Genomic DNA, 27,897 nt, shown 5'->3' with positions numbered 1-27,897 from the left:
GCATCAGGTCCTTCGACCGATGACACCAGTTGAAAGCAAGTACTCTGAGCCGCGTGGGGAGCACCTTCTTTTTCGATTCTTTGAGTTTTTCACATTTCACGCGTTTTCCACGGTAAATTCCGGATACGCGTGGATGGCGCCCTTTGACGGTAGATTGGATCTTTTGCCGTCATGCTGCAGCGCTGCGAGCTGCTCTCGGGGCCGCAGACGTACCTCGTGCAGGCCGTGCTCTTCGCCATTGCGCTCGCGTCGCTCTGGTACAAGCGCCACGTGGAGCGTCCGAAGCGGTCGCTGGAGATCTGGGCCTTGGACGTCGGGAAGCAAGGCATTGGGGTGCGTGTCGCTTGCAGCCGCCGCAGCGACGCGGCCTCATCTCTCTTCTCTTCTCTAGGCCGTCGTGGGACACTTTACCAACATCTTGATCGCAATCTCCTTGCCGCCCGTCACAGACCAAGTACGTCGCGCCTCCGTTGGTGCTTGATTGATTGTGGAACTTAGTGCATCTGGTACTTCCTTAATTTCGTGACCGACTGCTCGCTGGGCATGCTCATTGCACTCTCGCTGCTCAAGTTCCAGCAAGAACTCGCCGTGTCCTTGAACTGGCACGCGATCCACGACAGCGGCGACTACGGCAACCCGCCCTCGTACCGGTACGCGCGCGATCCATCGTGCTTGTGTGCTCATGGTTCTTGTCCACTGCAGGATTTGGGGCATCCAGCTCGCCGCGTGGCTTAGCATCATTGTCTTCTCCAAGGGCATCGTGACGTCGGTCTTGATTGCATCCGCCGGTCCACTCGGCGCGATCGGCAATGCGCTCTTTAGCCCGCTGGCCATGCACCCGATGTCGGAGCTCATCGTCGTCATGATCATTTGCCCCAGCTTTCTCAACGTCATGCAGTTCTGGGTACGCCTGTGTGCGACCCTCGATGCCTTGTCCAACACGCATGTCTGTAGATCCAGGACAGCTTCTTGAAGCGGGACACGTCGCCGTACGGTCGCACTACGAGCTCGAAAATGAAGGCTGCCGGCATGGACCCGTCGTTGCAGATCAGCTTGCTTTAATAACCACCACTTAGACAACTGCATGTACATAAACAAAGGCGCGTCGTCGATCGTCACGCAGAGTGGATCGTCAATCCTCGCTTGCTGGTTTCTTCGAGGCGAGTGTCCCCGTAGTAGGCTTTGCTTGTGGAGAGACTGCACACGAGGTTGCACGGTCTGGCAGAGCCTGCTCCGTGCGCCCAGATCTGGAAACGAACCCAATTTCCATTTCGCCCAATTTAGGCATTTGCGACGAATCTAAGTGCCAGTGCCGAAGATTCTTGCGACGCGCGTGGGCTCGAAATGGAGCTATCGAGCCTCTGTGCGCCACGGCGCCGGTCGGGCAGCGGGATCGTCTTGGTGCCACCGCGTGCCACGTAGGCGGCGGCGTCGGCGGCGGCGTCGTCTGCGGTCACCCAACGGGCACGCTGCCATCACCATAGGCATTGGCACTGATTGGCCCACTCTCCCACGTTTATGCGACGTGATTGGCCCGAGAATATGCGACAAGGCGAAGTTTCGCTTGAACTTCGAGGCGCGTGCGGCTGTCTGTTTACGGATTATAGGCGCGTTTGTATGCAAGTGCGAACTTCGACGGGATTGCCCGGACCCTTTGGTGCCAAATGGTTGCCGAGTAATGATGACGACGAGACTGCAAATGGTGGCTGCGACGACGCCTGACCCGCTGTCACTTGACAACGCAAGTCGCTTCGCCCACAGGCCTCGGTCGCCCATACCTCGTAGTATGACGGCCCCGTCACCACACAAGGCGGACCCTGAGACGTCCACTGCACCGTCGCTCGCCTCGCACCATGAAGGCCGCTCGTTGCACGCGAGCCCAGCCTGGTGGGCCGAGCACGTCACCGCGGTGCGCGAGCTCGTGACCATCAAGCCGCCTCAGCTGACGATCGAAGAGAAGAGCTTTATCGCGGGTGCGTTCGCTGGCATCATCTCACGCACGGCGACCGCACCCATGGACCGCGTCAAAGTGGCGCTCCAGGCCGGCAACGCGCACGGCCACATGTGCCAAGAGTCGATTTCGTCCATCTCGCGCCAGATCTACGCGTCGGGCGGCTGGACAGCCTTCTTCCGCGGCAATGGCGCCAACTCGATCAAGGTGACGCCCGAGTCCGCAGTCAAGTTTTGGGCCTTCTCGTTCATCTCGAGCCACTTTCCAAACCACGACCAGAACCGACCGCTCAACGGAATGGAAAAGCTCATTGCGGGCAGTGCGGCTGGTGCAACGGCGCAGCTGGCGATCTACCCGCTCGAGATGGCCAAGACGTACCTCTGCCTCGCCAAGCCCGGCGACTACAACGGTATCGCCCACTGCCTCTCGAGCATTGTGCAGAAGGACGGCGTCGCGGGCCTCTATCGCGGCCTCACGCCGTCGCTGCTTGGGATTGTACCGTACGCTGGCGTCGACCTCGCGCTCTTCTTCACGATGAAGGAGGCGTACATCAACAAGTACGACCACGCGCCAAGCGTCGGGCACGTGCTGCTCTTTGGCGCGGCTTCGAGCACGTGCGGTCAGATCGTGTCGTACCCGCTTCAGGTCGTGCGCACAAAGCTCCAGGCGCAGGGGATGAAGGGCCGGCACGTCGTGTACAGCGGCATGCGCGATTGCCTCGTCAAGATCGTGCAGGCCCACGGCATTTGGGGGCTGTACCGAGGTATTTTGCCCAACTTTATGAAGTCCGTGCCGGCGATTAGCATCAGCTATGCGGTCTTCGAGTCGGTCAAGAACGCGCTCTAGAGAACGCTCGTTCGAGTGATCATGAATATAGTAATATTAGGTAGCTGCATGCTCGAGTCTTCTCGCCTTGGTCGTCTCTCCCAGGAAGAGAATCGTGACTTCCAAGCAGCAGCAGCCAACAAAGCAAGCGACGTATCGTCCGACTTGTGATCTAGCGCTTGAAGTCGGCCCCATGCCATGGACATGTCGCATACCACGCATGATGCGCTGGAAATCAAGTGGTGCTGGCATAATAAAGTATCAGGTTGATTATGGTTGATACCCGTTGATATTCGCTCCTCGCTCAATCCAGCAAAAAGGCCTACGCCATGCTCGTAAACTGGCGGGGCGAGCAGGGCACCATCGCCCTGTCGTCTTCATTGTGTTTGGACTCTTCGTCCTCGGCGCTACCGAGGGACCAGGACGAGCGGAGCTGCAGCTGGGCGCGGCTCGTCACCGAGTAAGACGACTCGGGCACGCTGTCCGAGTGCCGCGTCGGTGGCACCGCGCGTTGTTGCGACGCGAGCACGTTCTGTCGCAAGATGGTCACCCACGCGTCGCACTCGGCTTGGCCGTCCGCGTGGAAGGTCAGAGCTGCGTACATCTTGTGCGCAAGCGTTTTTGTTGACGTCGTCGTCGCGGGATACGTCACGCCCTTAATCTTGTGTGCTGGCGTCGCCGCTTGCAGCGTAAACTGACTCGGCCGGTCGCTTCGCACGACGACGTTTTCGAGCGCGAAAAAGCCCATCGGATCAACGTCGTCTTGCCCAAGAAAGAAGTACAAGCAGTGCGTCGAGAGGATAAAATACGCCCACTTGCCGTTGAACTTGGACGGTTTGAGCCAGCCCGCCATCGCCGGGTTCTACGCACGGTCTGTATCCGCGACTCGTATCGAGAGAAGGATGACGGCACCGAGAAGAGATTGCCATTGTCGTTGCGGTCGCGGACCGTGAGCAGTGGTTGCCTCTAATACGATGAACGCCCAAGGTCATGTCATTGCGAAGGCATCCGGCGCGCACCTTGATGCTATCGTAGATCGCTTCGAGGATCGGCGCCGGTACGTCGGCGCCGCCCTTGTCGATGCCGCGGTTGTTGCGCAAAAACTCGTCGCGGGTCATGCGTGGACGCTTGCGCATCGACGGGTTGTGCGCGTCCGTGTTGAGCATGATGGTCGAGAAGGCCTACGCCGCTGTCAATTCGACGTGTCGCGATTGCTGTGCGTACGAGGATGTGGGCTGCGTCGTGGTGCAAGAAGACACTCGGATTGGCTGCCACATAGGCCAGCGCGAACGCCTCCATCATACGGTCGATCTTTTGGCTCTCGCCCGGCAGCCGAAACGCGCCAATGTAGGTGCGAAGACAGGCCTCAAAGGGCTTCTCGACGAACGAAAAGCCTAGGTCCAGAACCTTACCACGATCGCTCGACCATCAATCAATGCGTACACTGAGAAAATTCCCGGAGCACGCGCAAGCAGAAGGCGTCGTCGCTGCCGAGGTACTCGCCGATTTTGTCCTTGTCGAGGCCTTTGGTGTGCCGAAGGAAGAGTGCGACGCAGCGCTCGATGGAGCCATTTGCATCGGCCAGCGACCGCACGCTGACGCCGCGCATGATACCGGATGCGATCGCCTGCGCAATGGCTTTGGTCGGGTTGACGTTGAAGCCGCGGATGACGGCGTCGCGCTGGCACTCCATATCGATCGCGAGCAAGGCCGAGGACGACGTCTCGTGTTGCGACAGCGTGAGGCGGCGCCGGAGTTGGAGCTTGGGGCTGTACTGCAAGTTGCGCAAAATCTGCGAAATCCCAAAGACGAGAAGACTGCGCACTTCGGTGCGCAGCGCGTCAAACGTGCGCGCTATGGACGTCGCGCCGTCGGCGAGGCACGTGAGTGTGAACCACGTGAGGCTCCGCAGTGCATCTATCATCAACCCGACGTCCACACACATATCAAATCCAAACTCACACCGCTCGAGTTGACGAACGCTGCTGAAATGACACTGCTGAGCTCAATGCTCTGCATATCGCTGCACTCGAAAGCGTCTTCGTGCAGTGGCAAGAGCAAGATGACGCGTGGTGGGTCGTCGACCCGCAATAAATACTCTTTGGTCCCGCTCTCGCCGACCTAGACATGTGTCTTCTTCGTCGGAAGTGTTCAACGACTTGGTACCTCTTGGATCGTAATGCCTTCGTGCACCATGGTCTGGAACCGATTCCAGAGGTCGCCGTGGATCGACCGCTTCCGGAGCGTCTGGCGTATCCCGTCGTCCATGCGCACGACCCCAAACTCGCTGAGCTGTTTCTTGGCGTACGAAGAAGCTGCTCCGAGATGTTGGGGCCGTACTTGGCCAGTGCCTACGACGCCACGTCAGAGCAATGTCCCTTGGTCAGTGTACAGACGTTGTCCATGAGAAATGCTGTCTGGAGCGCCAAGAGCCATTGCGCGCGCTCGCCCCGCAGCAGCTGATCGGGCGTGAAGCGGAACGCGCGGCGCGTTCCCCGGGGATTGACCACTACACGGCGCTTTGAGCTAACTTATCATTGCAATTGCAGACGTACATTCGATCTGGTCGCTGCGGCGAAAGTCGGTGCTGTACGTGTCGATGATGAGGACGCGGTTGGGCTTCTGGCTCGGCGGTGGCTTGGTCAGCGGGAGCTTGGGCGGGTGGTAGAGCTCGAGGTTGCGCCCACGCAGCACGCAGTAGTAGCTGCGCCAGCCAAAGAGCATCTTCTTGAGGAGGACGCCCTCGTGCACGAAGTGGTCGTCCATCGTAAATGCAACTGCGCATTTACAAGCGCAATCGCCAACAGCCAATCATGTGGCGTTGCTGGACGCGCGATGCCCAATCCGATGACGCCGTTGTAAAATTAGATCCGTCAACCCCCGTTGTACTAGCAAGATGATGCAGGTCCAGCGCAACGACTTAGACGACCTCCTCAAGCAGGGCCTGGGGTCGCCCGAGATATGGCACAACCTCAGCGAGGAGCTCCAAGGTGTCAAGATCCTCGAACACCCGCGCGTGCAAAAGAAGGTGCTCGTGAAAGCCATCCGGATGCAGACCCTGGCCATGCGCTGCATGTCGGGCGAGTTTGACCGGCTCCGCGACCGCATCGACGTCGTCGAGAAGGAGGCGCGTCAAAGCCAGAAGCAGATTGAGAAGGCAAATGCCAAGGCGCACGCGCTCGAGGCCCTCGTCGAGGCCCAAAAGCTCCGCGTCGGCGAGCTCGAAGGCAAGATTGTCCAGCAAGCCAAGCGCATTGATCTACTGCAGGGCCTCGACAGTCAGATCAAGGTACCGCAGATATTCGACAAGATGGAGCCAGACGTATCCTCGTCTAGGTGGTCCGCGACGAGGTCCGCGTCGTGGACTTGGCCGTCGAGAGCCAAAAGGCGGTGCTGACACAATTCGTCGCCAAGGTCGAGAACGACGTGTCAAGTGTCAAGCTCGAGATCGTTGCCGCGAAAGAAAGCCTTGTGCAACTCGAAGAGAAGGTCAACGAAGAGGAGGAAGAGGTCGTCTTGACGACGGACGTGGTCATGTACAACAACCGGCCGCTCACGCACTGGTTCGAACTCTACCACGAAGACAACAAGCGCCGAGAAGACATTTTGCGGGACACGAGCGACAAGTTTGCTCGCCAGAGCAAGGGCATCCAAGACATGATGTTTGAGGCGCGCAAGTCGCTCGACGACAACACAAGTATCCAATTAGGATATCAAAAAACGACGGCCAAGGACACCTTTGTAGGTGCGGTCGAGGAAGTGCAGCGGGCACTCTTGGAGAAGGCCGACCGCGTTAAAGTCGACCTCATCATCGAAAGTAAGTACGAAGAGATCATCGAGCAGCTGCAAAAGGCCATGTCGGCCATCAACGAGGACGAGGTTGACCTTGCTCGTGGCGACGAAAGCCTAACCGCGCGTAGGACGAGTTCAAGCGCAACTGCCGCGACTTGCAGGACCTCGTACAAAACCTCTCGGCGAGCAAAGCCGACAAAAAGTGGGAAATGGTAGATTCAATATGGGATCTCAAACGCTTGATGTAGAGATTTACTTGAAGTCAAGGAGCAAGTGCTGTATGACTCGCGCGTGCGCCAACAAGTGCGTCCCTCCTCCTCAGACTTCGTTGGTCTCAATGTATGCATGTGATAACGTAGGTCGAGAACCTCCGCGCGTTCATCGATCTCAAGATGAACAAGGAAGACGTCTTCTCGGCACTGAAATCCAAAGCCGACCGTGACGAAATGCAACTCTTGCTCAAGACGCTCTCCGACAGGTACATGCGAATCGTTGAATCCTTCGAGTTGATATGTATGTCGCGAGCGTAGTATGTTTGTCGCCGTCACCAAGGCCAGCGCCATGGGCCAAGAGCCCGACGCCGCGATGCTTACAAAACACTCGATCCACCGGCGGTCGGGGCCGCTGCCGAGGTACTGCTTTGCACCTCAGCGCCGTTTAAATCACACGTGGTAGCTTGGAGAAGGAGCGCTGCTTGGCGTGCAACTCAGTGCTGGCTGCACCAAACTATGGCGGCGGCTTTCAGGGCCACGCGCCGGGCTACGAGAAGCCCCAAAAGCTTCTGCCCAAACAACCACTTCCGAGCTTAAACTACGACAGCTATCTTGTTGGCATGGACGGCCACGTCTACCAAGGCGACGTCGATAAGGCCCCCACAAGTGCGACCAAGTTCCAATCCAACCAGCACCTATCGACCAAGTACGCCATGTCCCCTTCTTTTTACACCCCTACCAAACAAATGCATAGGCGATCCGAGGTCGAGGCACGACCGCGGTCCAGCCATGGCTGCTGAGCAGCACCATGTCGCCGTTACCAAGCCTTTCGTCTTATAGACAGCGTAGACCCTCCTCCAAGCATGAGGTCTCCCACTTTTATGTACAAACGCCGTTTAAATGCAACCAAACCCACGAACTGTTGATTGGCGAGTTGAACAGCAGTGGCAGCCGTCCAGTGACAGACCTGCTTCGCTACTTGGCGTTTCAAAACGCCAGGAAAATGCCACTTAAAAAAGGCCGACGCCGACATTTCAATGCGGATCCGCAGATTTCTGCAATACAAATTCTCATTTAACCCTTTCGCGACAACGGGCAACGCTCTCGGCAACTCGACTCGAGTGTCCAAGCCACATGATGTGTGGTAGTTAAACACACTCTGGAAGCAACTTTTGGAGTCACAAGACAACGGCAACGACAACCTGTGCAACATGAAACGAGCGCATTTGAACCTTCGCCGTCGACCTATTCTTAGCAAAGTGTACCACACGCCTTGAGTCCATGCGAGCCAGCCCCGTAGGTCCGGTGGCCGTTTGGCTGAGCCCCTCGAAACATGACCTCGCGACCTCCTCGACGCCGATGCAACAGACGTCGTTATCTGTCTCGTCCAAGAAGACGCGCGTGCAGCCCATTGAAACAAGTCTTCCAAACATCCCGTCGCTGGGTTTTGGCTTCATCCTCTCTCTCGTCTACCTCGGGTTCGCGACGCTCGTGGCCGTCAGCACCTACTACCTCAACGGGATTGCCAACACGCCAGTCTACTTTGGCGTCGTCATGCAAGCCTTCGACTACAACCAGTGGGACGTACCCGTCAACACGCTTCTCCAAGGCTCTGGCTTTGTGCACACCAACTACACTGCAGCGCCCGTCGACGGCACGGTCTCCGTTAGCGACCTGCTCTACAAGACGTGTGGCAAGAACGACCAAGGCTGCGCGGCCACATTTCTCGGCGCGTCCAACCAGATCTGGTCCGCGATCGGCAAGGCGTTTGCGCTCATCCCGAACTTTGACCAGCCGCTCTTCCAGGACAAAACCCAGAACGTCAAGTTCAAGCACATCAACAACCTCAGCGGCTGGAACAAGGCCGTCGCGATGTTTTACATTGACGGCCACGACATGGCGATTACGTGCACGGTGCGGCGCACGAGCTTTTACCTGAGCCAGCAAGACGAGTCGACCGCCATCGTCGACAGCCTCGCGTACTGCTCGCAGCAAAAGTTCGACCCCAAGTGGATGTGCGAGGCCGAGGTCGCGCTGGACGTCAACACGTACGCGATCCAGGTCAACAAGGCCGTGCCGACGTACATTGGCGTCTGCAAGCGCGGCGAGGTGTACCTGAACGCGGGGCACACGGCGCAGGTGACGGGCGGTCTCAGTGGCAGTCAGTTTCTCCGGACCGTGCCTGCGATCGACGAGTACCAGGGCGGGATCGTGCAGGCGAGCGCGCCATGGGACGTGCTGGGCGTGACGCAGTGCTACAACTACAACTTTCAGACAAATCTCGGCATGCTGCTGCAGATCCAGGGCGTCGTGACCATGATCTGGAAGTGCGACTCGCTCATGGTGACGAATTCCATTGTGCTCTGGGCGATGTCCATCTACTTGGTCGCGCTGCAGCTGATTTTCCTGCGGCGCAGCGTCATCTGCAGCGTGCCCGTGTACATGTCCAAGAACGTCGTCGGTCTCGCGATTCTCTTCGTCGCGTTCTACGGCAACGCCAATCCTCAAGCGCTCAGCACGTTTCTGATCCAGAACCCGATCGGCAACTTTCCATCCCGGTTCTACTCGCTGCTGGGGCCTATCCAAGTCGCGTCGATCGTCGGCATCATGACGGGCACGCTGATCCAGATCTGGTTCAACCCGCTCGTCGTCACGCAGACGTGGCTGGTCATGCTCTTTAGCATCATCAACTGGATCGTGGTCTTCGTGCTCGAGGGATTTGTGTTTCCGTACAAGAACGAGAACGTTCCGGCGCGCTGTGGCCTCGCGACATCGACGAGCTGCTTCATCTACAGCGAGGTGTCCCGCACCTACTACCTCTCGGCCGTCATTTCCGGCGCGATCATCATTGTGGCCGTTCTTGTCATTTACGTCCACGCCAAGAAGGTGCCGAGTGCTGTGATCATTCCGCCCTCTCACTCGGCGCTCGTATACCTCAACGTGCCCGACTTTAGCACGATTGCCACGACGATGCGCGGTTGCGCGCTAGTCTACGGCGACGGGTCCGTCGGGATTGACGAAGGCATCTTGCTCATCAAGAACATGCTCCATGTCTCGGACACGGTCATGACGCGCAGCTCTAACGTCCAGTACGAGCTCATTTATCGCTTCACGCCGCCGTTTTCGCCGCTTGTTCAGCGAGGCTGTGGGCTCGATCCTCATTTACGAGGTCCGCGACGGCAAGATCATGCGTGAGTTCCAGCACATGTTCCTCCATGAAATGGACACTGGCCGCATGGACGGCATGACCGGGTACCTCACGTAGCACCCGTCTCGTTGAGCTTGGACGACTTGTCCACCCCTGCATACTAATGTACAATTAATTCATGTTTAAAACTTGCCTATCATCTACACAGTAGCGTTTTGCGTTTAGCGACATTGCCACATCGTACCGTTGTTGTGGATCTAGAAAACTAGGCTTTTTCATAACTTTAGGATGCTAATGTCTTCATCAATCGACCTCAGTGCATCGCTGACACACGAACGTGCCATGGTAGAGGCACGCGACGTACAGGACGTACCTTTCGACCCGCATGTAACCTTGGTCGTCCGCAGTTGATTCCCATGTGTCGAGTTGCTCATACTGCAAGAGAGGCGCAGAGGACGCCGACGGTCGCGTTCACAACGGCGCTTTTGGCGGTCTGATGAAAACCTCGAGTCGCGTTGTTGACGCCTTTCGTCCATGGAAGGCCTGCTTGTTGGTGTTGAAACGCTTGTCAGAAAATACCACGAGTCGGAGATGCCCAGCGCTCGCCGTATCCGGGTCGCGACCGAACTCACTCGGCGCCGCCGGGTGCGCGGCCAAGGCATGGCGCTCTCGCTCCTGTGTCTCCTCTTCGCGACGCTCCTCGCCGTGTGCACCTACGTTCTTAGCAGGATGGCCAACACGCCTGTCTTTATGGGTCTCAACATCGAGACATTTACGAGCAACCAGTTCAACATCCCCATCAACGCTCTTCTCCAAGCTTCCGACAGCGTCCTCCTCTCGATCAAGAACGCAAGCGTCGACGCGAGCATCTCGCTCAGTGATTTGCACTACAAAGAGTGCGCTATGCAGGACAAGGCGTGCGCGAGAGCGTTCCTCCCTCGGTCCAACGACATCTGGCGCCTCGTGGCCAGATCTTTTGCGCTGATTCCCAATTTTGACCAGCCACGTTTTCAGAACGCCACGCAGACAATCAAGATCCAGCACATCAACAACCTCAGCGGCTGGAACAAAGCGACAGCGCAGTTTTCACTTGCCGAGCACGATGTCGCCATCACGTGCATGCCCCGCCGAGCCAGCTTTTACCCTGCTGCGAGCCCCGCTTCGAGCGCAACCGTGGACACGCTCGCCTTCTGCTCGCAACGCAAATTTGATCCGGATTGGATTTGCGAAAATGACGTGCCGCTGGACGCCAACACGTATGCAATCCAAGTGAGCCACGGCCAGGCCACGTACATTGGCGTCGCAGCGCGTCGACAAGTCTATCTAAACCCTGGACACGTTGCTACGTTTACAGGCGGCCTGCACGGCGACATGCGGCTGGGGCCGGTCGAGGCGATCGACGAGTACGACGGCGGCATCGTGCAAGTACTGGCACCGTGGGACGTGCTTCCCTTTGGCAGCTGCGCGACGCTCAATACGGCCACGGGCTTGGGCTGGCTCATGGACATGCAAGGCTATGTGACGCTGCTCTGGACTTGCGAATCGATCTTCTTTCAGAGCGCGCTCGTCCTCTGGCTGCTGACTGTCTACTTGGTGCTGCTCCAGTTTGTGTTCTTGCGACATAGCGTCATCTGCTGCGTGCCCGTCTACTTGTCCAAGAACGTCATTGGCCCCGTGATTTTGCTCTTGAGTTTCTACGGGGACCGCAGTCTCCAGACGCTGAGCACGTACATGTACCAGAACCCAAGTTTTGGGAAAGCGTACTTGGTGTACATCGGCCCCGCACAGCTCGCATCGATCGTCGGCATCATGACGGGCACGCTGATTCAGATCTGGTTCAACCCGCGTCTCGTGACCCAGACGTGGCTGCTCCTGGTGGCCAGTGTCGTCAACTGGGTTCTGGTCTTTTGCCTCGAAGCATTTGTGGTCGCCCCCGAAAGCAACGCCGTGCCGAGCACGTGTCGGCTCGCGACCTCCATCAACTGCTTTGCGTTTGACGCGATTCCTCGCCTTTACTGGCTCTCGCCGCTCGTCTCGGGCAGCGTCGTTTTCGTTGCGATTGGATGCGTCTACCTCAACGCCAAGTCCATTCCGTACACCGTGCGCGTGCCTCGGACCAACTCGGTGCTGCAGTACCTCGGCGTGTCCAACCTCTCGTCTGTCACCACGTCGATCGAAGGGTGCACATCGACCAACGTGAACGGCGACGTTGTCCTCGACCGCGGGCTTCTCTTGGTCAAAAACATGCTCCACGTCTCGGACGCCTACGTCACGCGCACCTGCAACGTGCAGTACGAACTCTTCTATCGCCTGCTTCCATCTGCTCGACTCCAGCGCATCTTCAGTCAGCTTATCGGGTCGGTCCTCGTCGTCCACGTCCATCGCAAACGGATCCAGCAAACGTCGAGCTACAAGCATTTGCACGAGTTGAACATCAGTGGCATGCCTCATACCCCGGGGTACCTCTCGTAACCATACGACGCGCCGCCGAGTCTCGCTCGACAGCGCGCGAGAAGCGTCTGCTTGCTGCTCCCTGCGTAGCGTGTGTTTGTATCAAGTTGATAGATTGCAACGATATTGTTTTAGAAAATAGATATTTTGAAATTCGGGAGTGGTGTGGACTACGTGGTGCCAAGTATATTTCTGCACTCGCCGCCCTGCGCAACCTTCGCCCACGTACTGGGACTGTAGTTGAACCCCGTAGATTCTTGCCTCCTTGACGAGGCGAAGTCTAAAACATCCCAGACCGGCAGACCGACCAGCTACGGTATGTTTTCTACGGGTACTGGCCCGACCAAAAAGACTTGACAGAGTAGTACGTGGGTTGTTCATTGAAGCATGTCGATTCGCTGACGTCATAAATAGATCGTGTCCCTGCGTTCACGCATCGCTCGTTGCATACCGCTGCAGCACCGATACGAGGTCTCTCGCCGTCGGGCGCTGGTGCGCGTCCGTGGCGATGCAGCGCAGAATCAGCTCGGCGAGCCATGGAGCGCAGTCGGGTGGCAGCGTCGGCGTGATCGCGCCGCTGACGACGAGGCTGATGATGGCCGTGTCGACGAGGGGCTGGCCGGTCCGGGACTTGATGTCGGCGTACGGAATGCGATGCGTCACCATCTCGGAGAGCACCATGCCGAACGAATAGACGTCGGCGGCGACCGTGTACTGGTTCTCGCTCAGCACCTCGGGCGCCATCCAGCGGTACGTGCCAACGCCGACCGTCATCGTGTCGTGGCTGGACGCGAGCCGCGCGACGCCAAAGTCGCCGAGCTTGGCGCCCTTGACCGCGTCCAGGAGGACGTTGCGGGACTTGAGGTCGCGGTGGATGATCTTGAGGTTGTGCAGATACAATAGTGCTTTGGCCACGCTCAGCGCCGCGTCCACTTTGCTGGCAAGTGGGTACGTGGCCGGCGTGCTTTGCACGAGCAGATCGCGCAGGTCGCCTTTGTCCATGTACTCGATGAGGAAGCAGAGTGCGTGGTTCGGTACGGTGAACGAGACACCGATGAGCTCGATGATGTGGCCATGGTGCAGTCTACTGCGCCTGTGAGAATCAAAGATATAATATCGAGGCGTGGACCTGGAGAGCATAAGAATCTCGTCGACCATCGCGTACAGGTCCGTCGGCACGTCGCAGCGCTCGGGCAGGAGCGCTTTGATGGCCACCTTTTGGCCTTTGTAGGTCCCGAGAAAGACTTGGCCGTTGGCGCCTTTAGCGATCGAGCGCTGCCACGTGACGTGGCCGTGCACGGAGAGCGCCAGCAGCTGCGCCATCGTGTCGGCCGGCAGCAGCTCGAGCGTCGAGTCGCGTAGCGATGCAAACTCGAGGGTGGACGACTCGAGATCCGAGGTCGGCGAGTCGGTCTCTTGCGAAGCATCGTCGAGTAGAAGTGGCATGGGCGGGGACGGACGCCGGTGCCAGCGCACAAAGAGGCCGATCGTGAGGAGGACTCCGAATATAGCACCAGCCACGACGACGAGAGTCGAGTCGGTCGCGCCGAGGGTGAGCGTCGGCGTTGTGGTCGGCGGCGGCGGCGCATACAACTTCTCGCAGGTGCGAAATAGGAGCGACGTGTCACGCGAGTCGTTGGCCTTGGTGCGCGACGTCATGAGCTGCAGAAAGGTGTACATGGTCGTGACGTTGCCGCCGCAGTCGTTGGCGAACGCGGTCTGGCGAATCGTCGTGTTGAGGCTCTTGCACGACGCGCACGTGTCGCTCGTCGGCGTGCCCCACTCGGCCGAGTCGTACTCGTAGCACGAGTAAAAGTGGCGAGCGAACGCCTTGAACTGGCGCTTGCAGTTGGGCGCGCAGATCTTGGTGAACTGCGGCCAGCGCTCAAACTGGTCGATGGTCGCGAGCGCCGGGAGGCCGCAGCCGCGACATTGGAGCCCGATCTGCGCGTAGCGGTCGAGCAGCGTGAGGCACGCTGGGTCCTTGCAGAAGACGTCGATGTCGGACGCTGTCACGTTGTCCTGCAGGTGCAGCACGACAGGGCTCGAGCACGCATTCTCGTCCGCGGCCGCAATGAGCCCGCCGCAGGTCGCCGCCACCTCGTCGGTGCACATGACGAAGTTCGAACTTGCTACGTTTGCCCTGATTGAGATCCGAGAAACCTGATTTTGGCCTAATCACAGTGCGAAGTCCTAATCTAGAACCACTTCAGTCCTATACCGTTAGTATTCCAACCTGGTTTGTCCCAGAGTGGTTTTGCCCAAGTCCGCCACACTGTCAGTCCGCTGACTTGCGCACCTCGGCCATGCGCCTCTGCAGCCGCAAAGTAGCCGATGTGCATTGCATGAGAATGGCAGAAGCATTGTGAGGCGTCTTGGCTTGTCGAGTGGCACCTCTAGTCGTGCGACAAGGGCTGGGCTGGGGCTGAGACGATCGAACCTCCATGTACGCAAGTCGATAAATAGGTTAAGTTATGGGACCGCGAGCACGAGCTGCTGGTGCAGAATGGCAGCGACCTGCCTTGCCGTCGGCCGGGCGTTGGCGTCGGCGGCGATGCACGCCAGCGTGAGGTCGCGGGCCCACGGCGGGCAGTCGTCGGGCAGCGTCGGCGTGATCGCACCGTTGATGACCATGTTGATGATCGCCGTGTCGACGAGCGGCAGGCCGTTCTTCGACATCAGGTCCGAGTACGGAATGCGGTGCGTCAATAGCTCCGAGAGCACCATGCCGAACGAGAAGACGTCGGCGGCGACCGTGTACTGGTTCTCGCTCAAGAGCTCCGGCGCCATCCAGCGGTACGTGCCGACGCCGGCCGTCATCGTGAGCGTCTTGGACGTGTGGCGCGAGACGCCAAAGTCGGTGAGCTTGGTGCCTTTGCCCGAGTCGAGGAGCACGTTGCGCGACTTGAGGTCGCGGTGGATGACCGTGTTCTCGTGGAGGTAGACAAGGCCTTGGGCGACGCTCCACGCGCACTGGAGCTTCTCGAGCCACGGAAAGAGCGCCGCGGGGTCGCTCGCTGAAAGCACCAAAAGGTCGCGGAGGTCGCCGCGGTCCATGAATTCCACTAGAAACGAGAGCCGCGCGAGGGGCGACGTCTGAAGAAAGCACACACCGTAGAACGCGACAACGAACGGGCTGTCGAGTCTAGTCGAGAGTGATTTATATGAGGTTGCCACTCGTACTAGAGTGGTGCTGTACCGGGAGAGCATTTTGATCTCGTCGACCATGGCTTGAGTCTCATGCTGGCTCGTCCGGCCTGGAAGAAGACACTTGATCGCGACGCGTTCGCCATTGTACTTGCCGAGGTAGACTTCACCATGCGCGCCTTTGGCGAGGAGCCGCGTCCGAACGACGCTGGCGTCATCGACCCGCAGCCGGTCAAGGAACAACACGTCTGCTGGCCGCAACACCTCGCCGGACGCCCGGCCGTCGGTTGTCGGCGCACTTCCAGTGCGCGTCGTGGACCGTCCGCCCGACGAGCGCGTCAAGAGCCGGTTTTGGTCGACCTCGGCGGGCCTGTCTTCGCGGCGCCAGCGCCAAAAGCAGCCAACAACGAGGGCCATCGCGCCGAGGCCACCGAGCACAATCACAACCAACAAGAGCGAGCTTGCGGGCTTCTTATGGGCGTCGACCATGCGCGGGGGGACCATCGAGATGTTGGCGTACTTGGCACACGTCCCAATGAGGTGGTTCATGTCAAAGGGCGCGTTTTGGCTCGAGAGCTGGCGCTCGGCGAGCATGCGGCGGATAAAGTCGACGAGGCCGCCGCACGTCGCGACGAACGAGACGTCACTAATGGACTCGTTGACCTTGTGACAGCCAGTGCAGGCGACGCGAACCGGCGGCGCGTCGGGCGGCGCCTTCTCGTCCAGGGATTGGCAGTTGTACCACTGGTTGGCAAACTCAATGTACTGTGGCCGGCACGTGGGCGCACACATGTACTGGAACTGCGGCCACCCATCCATGTCGGCCAGCTCATAGAAGACGGAGAGCTCAATGTCGTTGCATTGGTCGCGCGCGGCGATGAGGGCCTTGAGCTTCTCGCCGCAGCTCGGGTCGCTGCAAAAGACGTTGAGCGACGACTCGTTCATCGCAAGCGTGCCCAGCTGGAAAATCGAGTTGGCGCTGCAGCTCATGTTGACGGCAGCGCCCACGATTCGATGGCAGGTATCGATGTGGGTCGCGTTCGGCGGGCTCGTCGTCGGGGCCATCGACATGGCCTCTTCGGACCCACTTCCGTGGGAGTCGCCAAGCGCATGCACAGCCAGCAGCAGCGGCAGCACGCAGGCGAGCCGCAGGAGGCGCGGGGAGAAGGCGGCGGCTGGCATAAGCTAGGGTGATCGCCGAATGTCCATCGACGGGAGCGAAAACAAGAGTGTACGACGCCGATTCCTTGCAGCCGACTACATACTGTAATATTTAATATTTACCCACAATCGATTGTAATCTCCAGCGATGCCCAGCTAAGACCAGTTTATAAAACCTCTCATATGGGATACCCGGAGCCTCGCTCGTTGTCCGACTCTCTGCGCACATTACACACCAGCGCCTCAGTCCTTCCATCGCGTAACTTCGAACTTCGATTGGTTTCTCCCACTGGGGCAAACCCCGGCAAGCCGCATGGCAAGGGTACGGGTACATCGCCGATCCCAGGCGGACCGACGCACTCAACTGTCTCTCGGTCACGCTGGGTGCAGCAGTAGCGACCTGCGACTGCCGTGTGCACGTGGTTCCATTGCACTCGAGCTTGGTGTCAAGATTGCGACAGAGTCAAATTTGGGACGACGTACTCTGATACTCGTAGTACGTTGCAAGCTGCTGTGTCATGGACAGGTGGTGGCGCCTTCAACCAACGCGCATGCACTTTGAGAGACTGGCAGCTTAGAGTGGCCAAGACGCGCGCACCGAGCGACGCAGTGGCCATCGAGTTTCAGAGGTTTTACGAGAAAAAGTGCAAAGTGCCATTTTCAACCAGCAGAAAGTCGCGATGTTCACGCGGCGCGACCGGTCGTCGTCGGGAAAGATGCCCACGTGGATGTATAGCCCGACGGGCGAGACGCCACCGCGGAGCAACAAGAGCTCGTCGAGCTCGCGCGGTGGCAGCTTTGACGCGATGAACCCGCCGTGGATGTCGTCCGAGGCGGACCCGCTCCTGCCCGACAAAGACACGTACGCGGAGATTGGCCTCGCGCGCCGCAAGCTTCTCGGGCCCACGTGCGTGCGCGGGCTCACCGACATCATCTTCTTCGTGCTCTTCGTGCTCTACTGGGTCGGCATGATCGCGCTCGGCATCGTCGCCTTTGTCCAGGACGGCCTCACGCACAAGATGCAATACTTGACCGAACCCATGGACTACCACGGCGTCAGCTGCGGCCTCAACGCATCCGTGTACTACCCGCTCTGGCAGAGCAACCCGGACTTCGGCGTCTGCGTCGCGTCCTGCCCGCACGCCGGCGACGAGGTCCGCCTTCACGTGCCGTGGGCTCAATTGAACGACTCGACGATCACGGCGCCGGGTGCGCGGCCGGCCAACTCGACGGCCAAGGACCGGGTCGTGGTCTTTAGCGCATACGAGACGGTCGCCAACAACTTTGTGTGCGCGCCCAACGGCACGGACGCGTTCAAGGACCTCCCGCACGTCTCACAGCTCAACGACGCGATCGGACAGTACATTGGCGGCATCCGCGAGGTCTTCCATGCACGACAAAGGCGCTCTCTCAGTACTTATCGCGTCGTGTAGAACTGGAAGCAACTGCTCTCGGCGTGCGGCATCGCGGTCGGCCTCGCCTGCGTCTACCTCATCGTGCTCCGCTTCTTTGGCTGCCTCGTCCTCGGCCTCTCGGTGGTCGGCGTCCAAGTGGCGCTCATCCTTGCCGCTGTCCAGGCGTGGCTCTTCTCGGCCAACAGCGACGCCTTTGACCGCGCGACGCAAAACGCGTTCTTGGTGCTCGCCGTGCTCTTGCTCTGCGGCGCGATCCTCTTCTTCTTCATCGTCGTCCTCATGGTGCAGCGTACGTCCTCTTTCTTGTTTTCATGATGTTTCGTGATTTTTCGTGATTTTCCGTCCTGTTGTAGGGCTCGTCCTTGCGGGCAAATTCATGGTGTTTGGGACGCGCGTGCTGTACCAGCTCCCGAAATTGCTGCTTTTGCCCTTCTTCCACACGTTTCTGCTCTTCCTCGTCTTCATTTGGGGCCTCGCGGTCACGGTCTGCCTCTTTGGCGCCGGTGAGACGGTCCAGGTCGAGGAGACTCTGCGTCTTCCCGGGTCCACCGAGACAGGTACTCTATTCGAGTCGTATACGCTTTCGAAACAGTATTATGTATCTAGTGACCGTGCTCGTCGCGTCGTTCCAGCGCAGTCCGATGCTCCGGTGGTTCTTCCTCTACCATGCCTTTGGCATCTACTGGGCGATCACGACGATCTTGAGTCTGACCGAGATGACGACTGCGATGGCGGTCTCGCTCTGGTACTTTGCGCCGACCGACAAGGCGACGAAAGAAAAGGCGTTCGAGGTCGACGACCCGGTCAAGTACGCACTCGAGGGCATTGCCGGCAACCATGTCGGCACGGCTGCGCTCAGCGCACTCGTTGTCGCGCCGATCCGCTACGTGCGCAACTTTTTCATGTACATTGAAGACGTGCAGGACAACGAGAGCCTCGGGAGCGGCGTCGCGAATGTTTTCTCGACGCTCTTTTGCGTGCGTGTCGTTTTCTTGTGGACAAGTTGTCATCGAGTACGATCTGTGTAGTGCTGCATCTGGTGCTTCAAGTCGTTTGTGATCTTCATCTCGAAAGAAGCGTCGTTTGTGACAGCGATGCAAGGCTCGAGCTTCTACAGTGCGGCCAAGGTCACCTCTACCAGTCGCATATATCGGATCGATTCTAGAAATGCGTAGGTCGCCCACTCGCTCATTACATCGCACCTTTTGCGCATCGGGTCGATCAACCGCATTGGCAACGCCAGTGTCCTCCTCGTATGCGGTATTCTCACGCTGGCGGCGTCATCCTCGTTGTATTATGTAGGGCAAGGTGATCATTTGCTCGGGTGCGTGCCTCGCCGCGTACATCTTGATGGAAGCCGATGACACGTGGACCAACATGGCGATCCCGATGCTCTCGATCGCGCTCTTCTCGTATGCGATTGCACATACCTTCATGTCGGTACGTCCTCTTGCATTCTCCGTGCGTCATTGCGACTCGATTGACGATGTTGTCTTAGCTCTATGAGACAACGATCAACGTGCTTCTTCTGAGCTTTACGCTGGACGAAGTCACGCACGGCGGTCGCGGCAAGGCGCAGTTTGCCGAGCCCGACTTCACCAAGTACGGCATGCTACCTGCTCTTCAATGCCTGATAGATTGATATTCATTGGGTCTCGTAGGGCGGTCAACGACAATTTGCGTCCCAAGTGGCAGATCGTCTTATAAGACCTTGAGCACAGGAGAGCCATATGAAGCATGCTCGCGAGAACGAGTCAACGTCATACATACTAGTAGTACGACGCGGTGATGGCTGTTTAAAGGCGGCAGTTGTGGCGCAGGGCGTTTCAAAAATGCTTTCCTTTTTGTAAATTTAGCCAGTGCATTCCCATTCCAGGATCCACGGCGCGTGACGGATGTGGTCCAACGTCGCCGGCTTTCTGCGGCGCAAGGCCAACGAGCTACGCTTTGGGAAGCGGCCGCCGCGTCGGCGGCACCGCGTCGTCGCGCGACGCAAGTACGGGCATCTGCGTGAGTTTCTCTACGTCCTCTTCTACAACCTCCAGCTCCTCTGCTACCTCTTCTTCATTCCACTTCGGCTCGGGTTTGTGTTTGACCCGTTTCTGAGCCACGCGAGTCCGCATATGGACGCGAACGACGGGCTCTTCTATGCCATCGACGTGGCCACGGACGCCTTTGGCCTCGTCAACTTTTACTACCTCTCGCGCTACCACCGCGGCATGTACAACCGCCCCATGAGCTTCTCGCAGCACTCGTCGCACAGGACGACGGCCACGTCGCGCGCACCGGGGCGCCTCGCGTCCATGGCAGCCCGCGCCAACAGCGAAAAGGCCATCAGCAAGCCCGAGTCGGGTCCGATTGCCGCGCGTCACTTGCACTTTATGGGCACGCTGTCGGGGCGCACGCTCGCGCACATCTCACGCTTCCAGCTGTTGCTCGAAGCCGCCGCGCTCATCCCATTCGAGTTTGTGTGCTACGCCGCATTCGGCATCAACGGCCTTCACCTCGCGCGCATCCCCAAGCTCCTCCGCCTGCACAACGGCCGGCGCTGCCTCGCCGCGCTCAAGACCGTGCTCTCGCGCTATCCTTGCTTTGCGCGGCTCAACAACACGCCCGTGTCGTTTCTTGTCATGCTCATGGTCACGCACCTCTCGCTCTTCCACCTCGTGAGCGCTGCGTACATGCTCTTAGCGCACGTCGAGTGCGGCGTGCACTTGGACCAATGCCAAGGTGGTGGTGGCACCAGTGGCCATCGGCAGCTCAGCGGCGGCGGGCCGACGCTTGCCGAGGGGGCGCCAACGTGCTGGGTGCTCCAAGGCCAGCTGCAAGGGGGCCACATCTGGGACCAGTACATCCGAACGCTGGTGACTGTTGCGTTTGGCGACGCGTTCGCCTACACGTTTGCCGAAGGGTGTTTTGGCATCGTGATCCAACTCCTCCGCGCGCTCATGAGTTGCGCGCTCATCGGCGGCTTCGAGCTCGTCTTTGGCCATTACAATTCGCGCCGAAGCACGTACGTGGCCTTGCTCGAAGACGCGCGCACGGTGCGTCCTTGCCATAGCAAGTTCCTTGGACTAAGTCTCTCTTTGTGTGTAGTATACGCAATCACGCAAGCTGCCCGAGAAGCTCCGCATCAAAATCCTCGGGTATTTCGACTACTTTTGGCGCGTCCAGCTCGGGATTCTGGAAAACAACGTGGTCGCGTCGCTGCCGGCGCACTTTCAAATGCAGTGCACGCAGGTGCTCAAGGCATCGCTGATTAGCAAGGTACCATCTTGTGCGATTCTTGTGGAAAAATGGTCTCTAAAACGAGGGGTAGGTCTATTTTCTCGCCAAAGAAAGCCCGAATGTGATCCAGAACCTCGCGTCGCTTCTGACGTCGCAAGTGTTTATGCCCATGGACTGGATCACCAAGACAGTGCACGTGCGTGAAATGTACCTCATTGCGCGCGGCAAGGTCTTCCTCGTCGACGACAGCCAGAAAATCATCTCGAAACTCACCCAAGGCGACGCCTTTGGCGAGATCACGCTCTTTGTCGAAGACGCGTTTGCATACAAGGCGCTGGCCGAGACCTTTTGCGAGCTCTACCAGCTCAACACAGACGTCTTCCACACGGTCATTGACGCCTACTACACCGAGACATCGGTCGCGCTACAGCGCAAGGCCGAGTGGCAAGAGGCCATCGAGGCGCGCGACCACCAGATGCTCAAGACGCAAAAGCTGCTCAACCAAGGCGAGACGCTGCTGAGTGTCATGCGCCACGCGCACTCGAAAGAGGGACGGTGGGTACTGCCGCATTCAAAGTTTCGCAGTCGCTGGTCCATGCTGCACCTCTGCAGTCTCATCTACATGGCCGTCGAGATTCCGTACAAGCTCATTTTTCAGACCAAAGACGACGTCGATAGCTCGATTGGCATCACGCTCGTGTTCACCGCGAGCGTCCTCAACGAGCTCTTTTACGTCCTGGCAATCACGTTCCACGCGCGGTACTTTGCCTTCCTCGACACGTCGTCGGTCGTGACGACCGCGCCCGTGACGGACGCCGACTTGATCTTCGCGCACTACAAGGAGTCGAACGCGTGGCGCTACGACCTCGTTGCGATCCTTCCGATCGCGATCATCGGCGATGCGATGCCCTATGAATGGTACACCCCTTCCTCCTTCTTGGATGAAGGAATTTATCCGAGTGTAGGGGCGCGTTCGTCGTCTACCTTCGGCTCTTTCGACTCTTGCGGCTCGTGCGCCTGCGCCAGCTGCAAGACGTGCTCTCGGGCGTCCTCGAAGAGCACCGTATTTCGTCGGCGCTGCAAACGGTTGTGTACCTCTCGCTTGGTGTCCTCCTCGTCACGCACGTCGCGGGCTGTCTCTGGTTTTTGATCGCCAACATCCAGACGCCACATGCAGCTGCGGAGGCGAAGCTCTGGACCTCGGACGAGATCACACGCGCGCGCTGCTCGCACGACGGCGCCGTATTCGCCAACTGCACGTGGTTTCTATACGACCAAGTGCACCACCCGCACAACTCCGAGTACGCGCGGGCGCTGCTCTGGTCGGTCGTGTCGCTCACCACCGTTGGGTTTGGCCCGATTTTCCCCTACTCGACGGCCGAGTACACGTACGCGTGTCTGTGGTTTTACATTTCGTGCCTCATCAACTTTGGCGTCATTGGCGCCATCTCGAGCGCGATCGCGCAAATGATGGCCAACGAGAATCGAAGCCAGGACCGACTGACGCAAATCAACCGGTTCATGCGGTACCGCAACGTGTCGCCGCTTGTGCAGCACCAAGTGCGGCGGTACTATAAGAACCAGTGGGTGCGCGAGAAGGGCGTCAACGAAGAAGCTTTCCTCAGCATCTTACCCGACAACCTCCAGCACGAGATCCTCACGTTCTTGCACGCGCAGACGTTTGAGCGCATGGCGATCTTTGACGGCGTCAGCGACGAGTGCAAGCAGATCATTGCGACCATTATCCGCCACGAGACGTACCAAGCCGGCGATGTCATTGCCCACCAAGGCGACATGGGCGCCGACTTGTACGTGGTGCGGTCCGGTACCGTCGAAGTCTTTGAGAAGACGACGCCGATTCAAGTGCTGCACGCGGGGGCGTGCTTTGGCGAGGCCAACTTTGTGCTCGAGATGCCGTATGCGATGAGCATTCGCGCCATGACGGCGACCGAGCTCAGCGTTCTGCGCCGCCACGAATTCGAGCAAATCATCAAGTTTTACCCCGAAGAGTGGGAAATCATCTACGACCAAGGCATCGACGTCCATGAAAGTGTCGACGCGGCGTGGTCGACGATCAAAGCCAACCTGGCGCGCGACAAGATCGTATGTGCTCAGCGTTAAATTGACGAGGCAACTCACTTCGTCTTGTATGCAGGTGAGCTTTGCGAAAAGCACCACGTCGCTCTTTGTGATGCCGCCGCGCGACGCCGGCGTCATCCCGCCTCAGAGCCGCGTCCGGCGACTCTGGGAAGCCATGGTCGTGCTCCTCATGGTCTACAACGCGCTCCAAATCATCTTTCGGATCTCGTTCCTGCGGCGCCCCAGCGACGCGACGCACACGCTGTTGACGGTCGTCGACTACCTCTGCGACGTCGTCTTCCTCGTGGACATCTACCTCAAGTACAACCACTTTGCGTACAACAACGAAAGCGGCGGAGATCTCTCGCGGGCCGAGAGCCGGCACTACTATCGATCGCGCTACTTGTTGTATGATGTCGCGGCGAGTGCCCCTATTTACTATGTCGGTGATCCGTTCGCGATGACGCTCTGTCGCCTTCCTCGGCTTCTCCGGTGTCTGCAGCTGCCCGAGCTCATTGACGCGCTTCAGACTGGACTGCAAGAGCGGTTCGTCTCGGCGCGCGTCACGGCCGTGCTCCGTCTCTTCAAGCTGCTCATGATCCTGACGATCTTTGCGCACTACACAGGCGCGTTCTTCTTCATCATCTCCAACCCCGGCGGGTATCTACCGCACACGGAGCATTTGCTGGTCGAGAACGAGATCATGGAGTGGCACCTCAAAGACCCCGTGATCAAAAGCCATCATGTACTTGCGCACGTTCTATTGGGCCATCACGGGCGTACGTTTAGCTTCTGAGTCGTCTTCTGATTCTGATTCTGACTCTGATTCGTTCAGGTCACGGCCACCGACTACCGAGATATCGATCCGATCACAAACATTCCATCGTACTACACGTCGATCGCGTGCTTTGCAGGCTTCTTCTTTGTCGGCCAAGTCATTGGGCGACTCACGTCGATCATCGCCAACATGGACAAGGTTGGTCCACTTTGCCGTTTCCAAATTTCTCAAATTCAGGCGATCGTGTAGGAAGCCCACGACTTTGAGCTGCGCATCGAAAACTACAACGAGTATGGCCGGTCCCAAAAGTTGCCCAAGTTTCTCCTCGAACGCGGACACGAGTACTTTGAGTTTCAGTTTGAGTGCACACGGGGCATGGAAGCCGATGCCATCTTTGCCGACCTTCCGCACTCGCTCCGGCTCAAGCTCTACTACGACCTGTACGGAAAGCGCCTCCGCGACATCGCGCTTTTCTACTCGTTCGACTCGGGTACATGTCGGCGTTGCCACAACAGTAAATCATGTTTGGGGTGTAGCAACGTTGGCGGCGATTGCCGAGCGGCTCTTCCCGGTGCTCTTCTTGCCCCACGACAACATTCTCATCGAGGGCGGCACCGGCGTCTCGCTCTTCATCATGAACCAAGGTCGCGCCGAGCAGTATGTCCGCGCCTGTAACCTCGTGGTCGCGGCCGTGCCCGAGGGCAGTGTCTTTGGTGAAGTCGCCTTCTTCATCCCTGACGTCACGCACCTCACGTCCGTGCGCGCCTCAACGTGCTGCGAGGTCTTTCGGCTCGAGCATGCCGATTGGCTCGCGCTCTGGCCGACGGAGCGCCGAAGTGAGCTCGAGGCCGACATCTTCCCGCACGTGGCCGCGAAACACGCGTATCTCAAAGTCGCGCTTAGCAACATTTTGACCAACCTCACGTACATTGAGGGCATCTCGAGCCCCAACGCCAAGGTCCGGAAGCACATGGTGAGCAACAACCTCCGCCGGGTCTCGTCGTACGGCCAGCGCCGGCTCAACATCATGCGCACGACGCTGGGGTTCAAAAAGTCCAACACCGGTCGGGTGCTCCCCGTCATCAATGACAATACGGCCACGATCGCGACCGCCGGTCGTCCAAGTCGCGAGAATGGCAAGGGCCGGAGCTTCCGTGAGCGCAGCATGAGCGTCATCCAGCAAAAGATCCAGGCGGTCAAAACCACAAACGAGCTCCGGAAAAAACTGATCGCCGACCAACGCAGGCGGGAGCAGCGCACAGCGGTGTTGATGCGCAGCCTCACGCGCGAGGAGGGTGATCTGGACGACGTGGACGAAGATGAACTCGACGACCTCGACGACCTCGACAACGACGATGCGACCCATGGGGGAACGAACAGCAAGGCCGTCCCTGGGCTCCTCATGCCTCGCAGCTCGTGGATCGAGTCGCGCGACAAGGTGCTCGAAACTGGCTCGACGCCAGAGGTGACGCCGCGCATTGAAGACATTCTCTTGGACAAGCATCAAGCCGGCAACCACTTCGACCACCTCGACGTACTTCGCAGAGCCTCGCTGCGGCTCGAGACGCCGCACAAGTCGTCCGAGGCGGCGCGCGTCTCAATTTGGGCCGAAGTCAAGATGCCGCCGTGGTGGACGCATCCGCACTCGATCTTTCGGGCGTCGTGGGACCAGCTGCTCTTTGCCATCACGCTCTATTACGCGATCGCGCTCCCGCTGCGCGCGTGCTTTGTGCAAGACGTTCTCCTCCACGAAGTGTACGGCGTCGACGCGTGGATGTACGCCGAGTACGTCTTGGACGTTATTTGCCTCGTCGACGTCGTCTTGCGCTGGGGCTTCTTCTGCCGCATGATTCACGGCGAGCTCGAGTCCGACACGGCCTTGCTTCGGGCCGAGTACTTTCACAAGGACGGGTACGTCTACGACGCAATCGCAGCCGTGCCCTGTGAAGTCCTCGCTCTCGTTATGCCCTCCAGTGTCTGGGGCGAGACGTACTCGTTGGTGCACGCCGTGTCTCTTCTCCGCCTCAACAAGCTCGCGCGGCTCGTGCACATCCCCGCGTACAGCGCCAAAGCCCGCGACCTCCTCATGCTGCGCTTCAAGTCGATCTCGTGGCTCGGCCTCTTTCTGTCTTTTCTTAACATCTGGGGCATCTTCCTCCTCTGCGGGCACTGGATTGCCTGCATTTGGTTCTATGTGAGTCTCCATAGCCCGCTGCCAGTGCCATCGATTCAAGTGATGGCCGGACACGTCTCGTTTGTGGAGCCATTGAGCGTCGCGTACCTCCGAACATTCTACTTTGCAGCGACAACGCTCACGTCGGTTGCCTTTGGCGACTCGCGCGCCACGACGCCGTTCGAGACCGTCATGGTCATCTTCTTAATCTTTGTCGGCTTGCTCGCCTACGGCATTCTCACCGGCGGTCTCTCGGAGATTTTTGAGGAGGAGTTCAAGAATCTGGTGACATTCGAGGACCACCTCGGCGTCGTCTCGACGTTCCTCGTGCACCGCCAGTTTCCTCGGCCGGTCGTCCTCCAGATCATGGAGTACTTTCGCATGCTCTGGGAGCGCAGTGAAGGCATCGTCGAGAACCAAGCGCTTGCGCCGCTCTCGAGCGCGATCCGCGAGGACATTGCCGTGTACGTCAAGCGCGACCTGATCACCAAAGTCAAGCTCTTTGCCGAGTGCGACCAGGACTTTACACGCGCGATCGTCGCCGTGCTCCAAGCCGAGTTTTACGTCGCCAAGGACGTCATCATCCGCGAAGGTTGGATGTTTTGATGTCACCACCTTCAACTTATAGCTTGTGGTTAGGGGACTACGAGCGCTCCATGTACTTTATTCACATGGGCTTTGTCCTCGTGACGAACAACGCCAAGAGCTACGAGGTCGTGAAGCAGAAAGGCGACTACTTTGGCGAGCGCAGTCTCTTGCACAACACACCACGCAGCGCCACGTGCTCTGCGATTTCCAACTGCGAAATGTACATCCTCGAGCACGCGGCGTACGAGTATACGCTCGAGCGCTTCCCCGAGTACCGAGCGCGGAACCTCAAAACCTGGTGCTCGGTGCCGGCCCTGCCGACGGCATCGGGGACCGAGGACGTTGCCGGACCCTCCTCGGCCATGGTGCCCGAGATGCCGTCGGTTGCGGAAGAGCCGCCGCTCAAGCAAGCCGGGCACGGGGAGGTTGGCTCGAGTGAAAAGATGCGCCGGCTCTCCAACATGAGCCAGCTGCACTCGTTGTCGCGGCGACCGACGCGTCACGATGGAAGTCCGATCTCGGTCCTGACAGGCGCAACGTCGCTCAAGAAGCTCGTGCCACTTGGACCTCGTGTCCGAGGTGTCCGAGGTGCCCGAGGCGGGCATGCCTCGATCGTCGTCGGCCTCGAGACTCGTACGGCAAGAGCTGATGCAGCGCGCCGGTCGCTGTCCTAGCCCGACAAACAGCGGGTGGTCGCGAGTACCACCGCCCGAAGCCGCCGAAGCAGCTGACCGGTCGATGACGCCGATTGAATCGCTCGTCGCGCCATCGAACGGCGTAGTCCGCGCCAACGCAGTGGCAGCGGCTCGCCACTTGCTGCGCCGCCGCACCGAGCCCCGACTTTCGGCACGGCCATGCCCACCAGTGCTATCGCGGTCGCGGACCGAGTCGCACATTGGGCTCGTCGATCGGTGCAGTCGCCACCTCTTGCGTAAATAGTAAGCAACGT

At 59.0% G+C, this 27,897-nt stretch overlaps 11 protein-coding genes across 11 annotated transcripts in view; 7 read left to right on the top strand and 4 right to left on the bottom strand.

The window, feature by feature from the left end:
• The first annotated feature begins 152 nt into the window (after positions 1 to 152).
• SPRG_00996 (hypothetical protein) lies at positions 153 to 1,173 on the top strand. The gene is made up of 5 exons (XM_012339200.1): positions 153 to 333; positions 392 to 454; positions 499 to 650; positions 703 to 904; positions 955 to 1,173. Exons 1-5 carry the CDS (start codon positions 172 to 174, stop codon positions 1,060 to 1,062), a joined length of 687 nt encoding a protein of 228 aa, XP_012194590.1. The 5' UTR covers positions 153 to 171; the 3' UTR covers positions 1,063 to 1,173.
• A 463-nt stretch (positions 1,174 to 1,636) lies between these two features.
• On the top strand, positions 1,637 to 2,887 carry SPRG_00995 (hypothetical protein). The gene has a single exon (XM_012339199.1). It carries the CDS (start codon positions 1,679 to 1,681, stop codon positions 2,795 to 2,797), a length of 1,119 nt encoding a protein of 372 aa, XP_012194589.1. The 5' UTR covers positions 1,637 to 1,678; the 3' UTR covers positions 2,798 to 2,887.
• A 211-nt stretch (positions 2,888 to 3,098) lies between these two features.
• Positions 3,099 to 5,542, bottom strand: SPRG_00994 (hypothetical protein; the record flags this gene model as incomplete). Its single annotated transcript, XM_012339198.1, has 9 exons — positions 3,099 to 3,638; positions 3,689 to 3,742; positions 3,796 to 3,957; positions 4,001 to 4,170; positions 4,220 to 4,693; positions 4,741 to 4,897; positions 4,943 to 5,127; positions 5,169 to 5,285; positions 5,332 to 5,542. The coding sequence occupies 9 exons, from the start codon at positions 5,540 to 5,542 to the stop codon at positions 3,099 to 3,101; spliced, it is 2,070 nt and encodes a 689-aa protein (XP_012194588.1).
• Positions 5,543 to 5,654: 112 nt separating this feature from the next.
• Positions 5,655 to 7,696, top strand: SPRG_00993 (hypothetical protein). The gene is made up of 9 exons (XM_012339197.1): positions 5,655 to 6,065; positions 6,113 to 6,473; positions 6,522 to 6,655; positions 6,697 to 6,770; positions 6,817 to 6,871; positions 6,928 to 7,046; positions 7,099 to 7,200; positions 7,244 to 7,486; positions 7,535 to 7,696. Exons 1-9 carry the CDS (start codon positions 5,673 to 5,675, stop codon positions 7,578 to 7,580), a joined length of 1,527 nt encoding a protein of 508 aa, XP_012194587.1. The 5' UTR covers positions 5,655 to 5,672; the 3' UTR covers positions 7,581 to 7,696.
• Positions 7,697 to 8,139: 443 nt separating this feature from the next.
• Positions 8,140 to 10,045, top strand: SPRG_00992 (hypothetical protein; the record flags this gene model as incomplete). Its single annotated transcript, XM_012339196.1, has 2 exons — positions 8,140 to 9,869; positions 9,919 to 10,045. The coding sequence occupies 2 exons, from the start codon at positions 8,140 to 8,142 to the stop codon at positions 10,043 to 10,045; spliced, it is 1,857 nt and encodes a 618-aa protein (XP_012194586.1).
• A 474-nt stretch (positions 10,046 to 10,519) lies between these two features.
• Positions 10,520 to 12,400, top strand: SPRG_00991 (hypothetical protein; the record flags this gene model as incomplete). Its single annotated transcript, XM_012339195.1, has 1 exon — positions 10,520 to 12,400. One exon carries the CDS (start codon positions 10,520 to 10,522, stop codon positions 12,398 to 12,400), a length of 1,881 nt encoding a protein of 626 aa, XP_012194585.1.
• Positions 12,401 to 12,682: 282 nt separating this feature from the next.
• On the bottom strand, positions 12,683 to 14,536 carry SPRG_00990 (TKL protein kinase). Its single transcript, XM_012339194.1, has 2 exons — positions 13,509 to 14,536; positions 12,683 to 13,463 (listed from the first exon to the last, which is right to left on the bottom strand). Exons 1-2 carry the CDS (start codon positions 14,492 to 14,494, stop codon positions 12,809 to 12,811), a joined length of 1,641 nt encoding a protein of 546 aa, XP_012194584.1. The 5' UTR covers positions 14,495 to 14,536; the 3' UTR covers positions 12,683 to 12,808.
• Positions 14,537 to 14,818: 282 nt separating this feature from the next.
• On the bottom strand, positions 14,819 to 16,725 carry SPRG_00989 (TKL protein kinase). Its single transcript, XM_012339193.1, has 2 exons — positions 15,579 to 16,725; positions 14,819 to 15,524 (listed from the first exon to the last, which is right to left on the bottom strand). The coding sequence occupies exons 1-2, from the start codon at positions 16,706 to 16,708 to the stop codon at positions 14,852 to 14,854; spliced, it is 1,803 nt and encodes a 600-aa protein (XP_012194583.1). The 5' UTR covers positions 16,709 to 16,725; the 3' UTR covers positions 14,819 to 14,851.
• Positions 16,726 to 17,276: 551 nt separating this feature from the next.
• Positions 17,277 to 19,886, top strand: SPRG_00988 (hypothetical protein). Its single transcript, XM_012339192.1, has 9 exons — positions 17,277 to 18,069; positions 18,121 to 18,391; positions 18,456 to 18,659; positions 18,709 to 19,079; positions 19,131 to 19,229; positions 19,278 to 19,355; positions 19,405 to 19,542; positions 19,601 to 19,704; positions 19,764 to 19,886. Exons 1-9 carry the CDS (start codon positions 17,368 to 17,370, stop codon positions 19,807 to 19,809), a joined length of 2,013 nt encoding a protein of 670 aa, XP_012194582.1. The 5' UTR covers positions 17,277 to 17,367; the 3' UTR covers positions 19,810 to 19,886.
• A 111-nt stretch (positions 19,887 to 19,997) lies between these two features.
• SPRG_00987 (hypothetical protein) lies at positions 19,998 to 27,597 on the top strand (the record flags this gene model as incomplete). Its single annotated transcript, XM_012339191.1, has 10 exons — positions 19,998 to 21,146; positions 21,199 to 21,369; positions 21,422 to 22,248; positions 22,296 to 23,433; positions 23,486 to 24,154; positions 24,245 to 24,385; positions 24,437 to 24,677; positions 24,724 to 26,952; positions 27,000 to 27,536; positions 27,578 to 27,597. The coding sequence occupies 10 exons, from the start codon at positions 19,998 to 20,000 to the stop codon at positions 27,595 to 27,597; spliced, it is 7,122 nt and encodes a 2,373-aa protein (XP_012194581.1).
• Positions 27,598 to 27,618: 21 nt separating this feature from the next.
• The window catches only part of SPRG_18954 (hypothetical protein), a gene marked incomplete at both ends in the record, with an annotated part of 1,976 nt that continues 1,697 nt past the window's right edge, over positions 27,619 to 27,897 (bottom strand). The window contains 2 exons of the mRNA XM_012339431.1: positions 27,619 to 27,675; positions 27,723 to 27,815. Of these exons, the coding sequence (XP_012194821.1) occupies positions 27,619 to 27,675; positions 27,723 to 27,815 (150 nt within the window). The remainder of the gene's footprint in view (positions 27,676 to 27,722; positions 27,816 to 27,897) is intronic.

Source organism: Saprolegnia parasitica (genome assembly GCF_000151545.1).
Source record: "Saprolegnia parasitica CBS 223.65 unplaced genomic scaffold supercont2.2, whole genome shotgun sequence".
Taxonomy (NCBI): domain Eukaryota; phylum Oomycota; class Saprolegniomycetes; order Saprolegniales; family Saprolegniaceae; genus Saprolegnia; species Saprolegnia parasitica.
The sequence above is the reverse complement of the archived record's forward strand: the minus strand, read 5'-3'. Positions and strand labels throughout refer to the sequence as shown.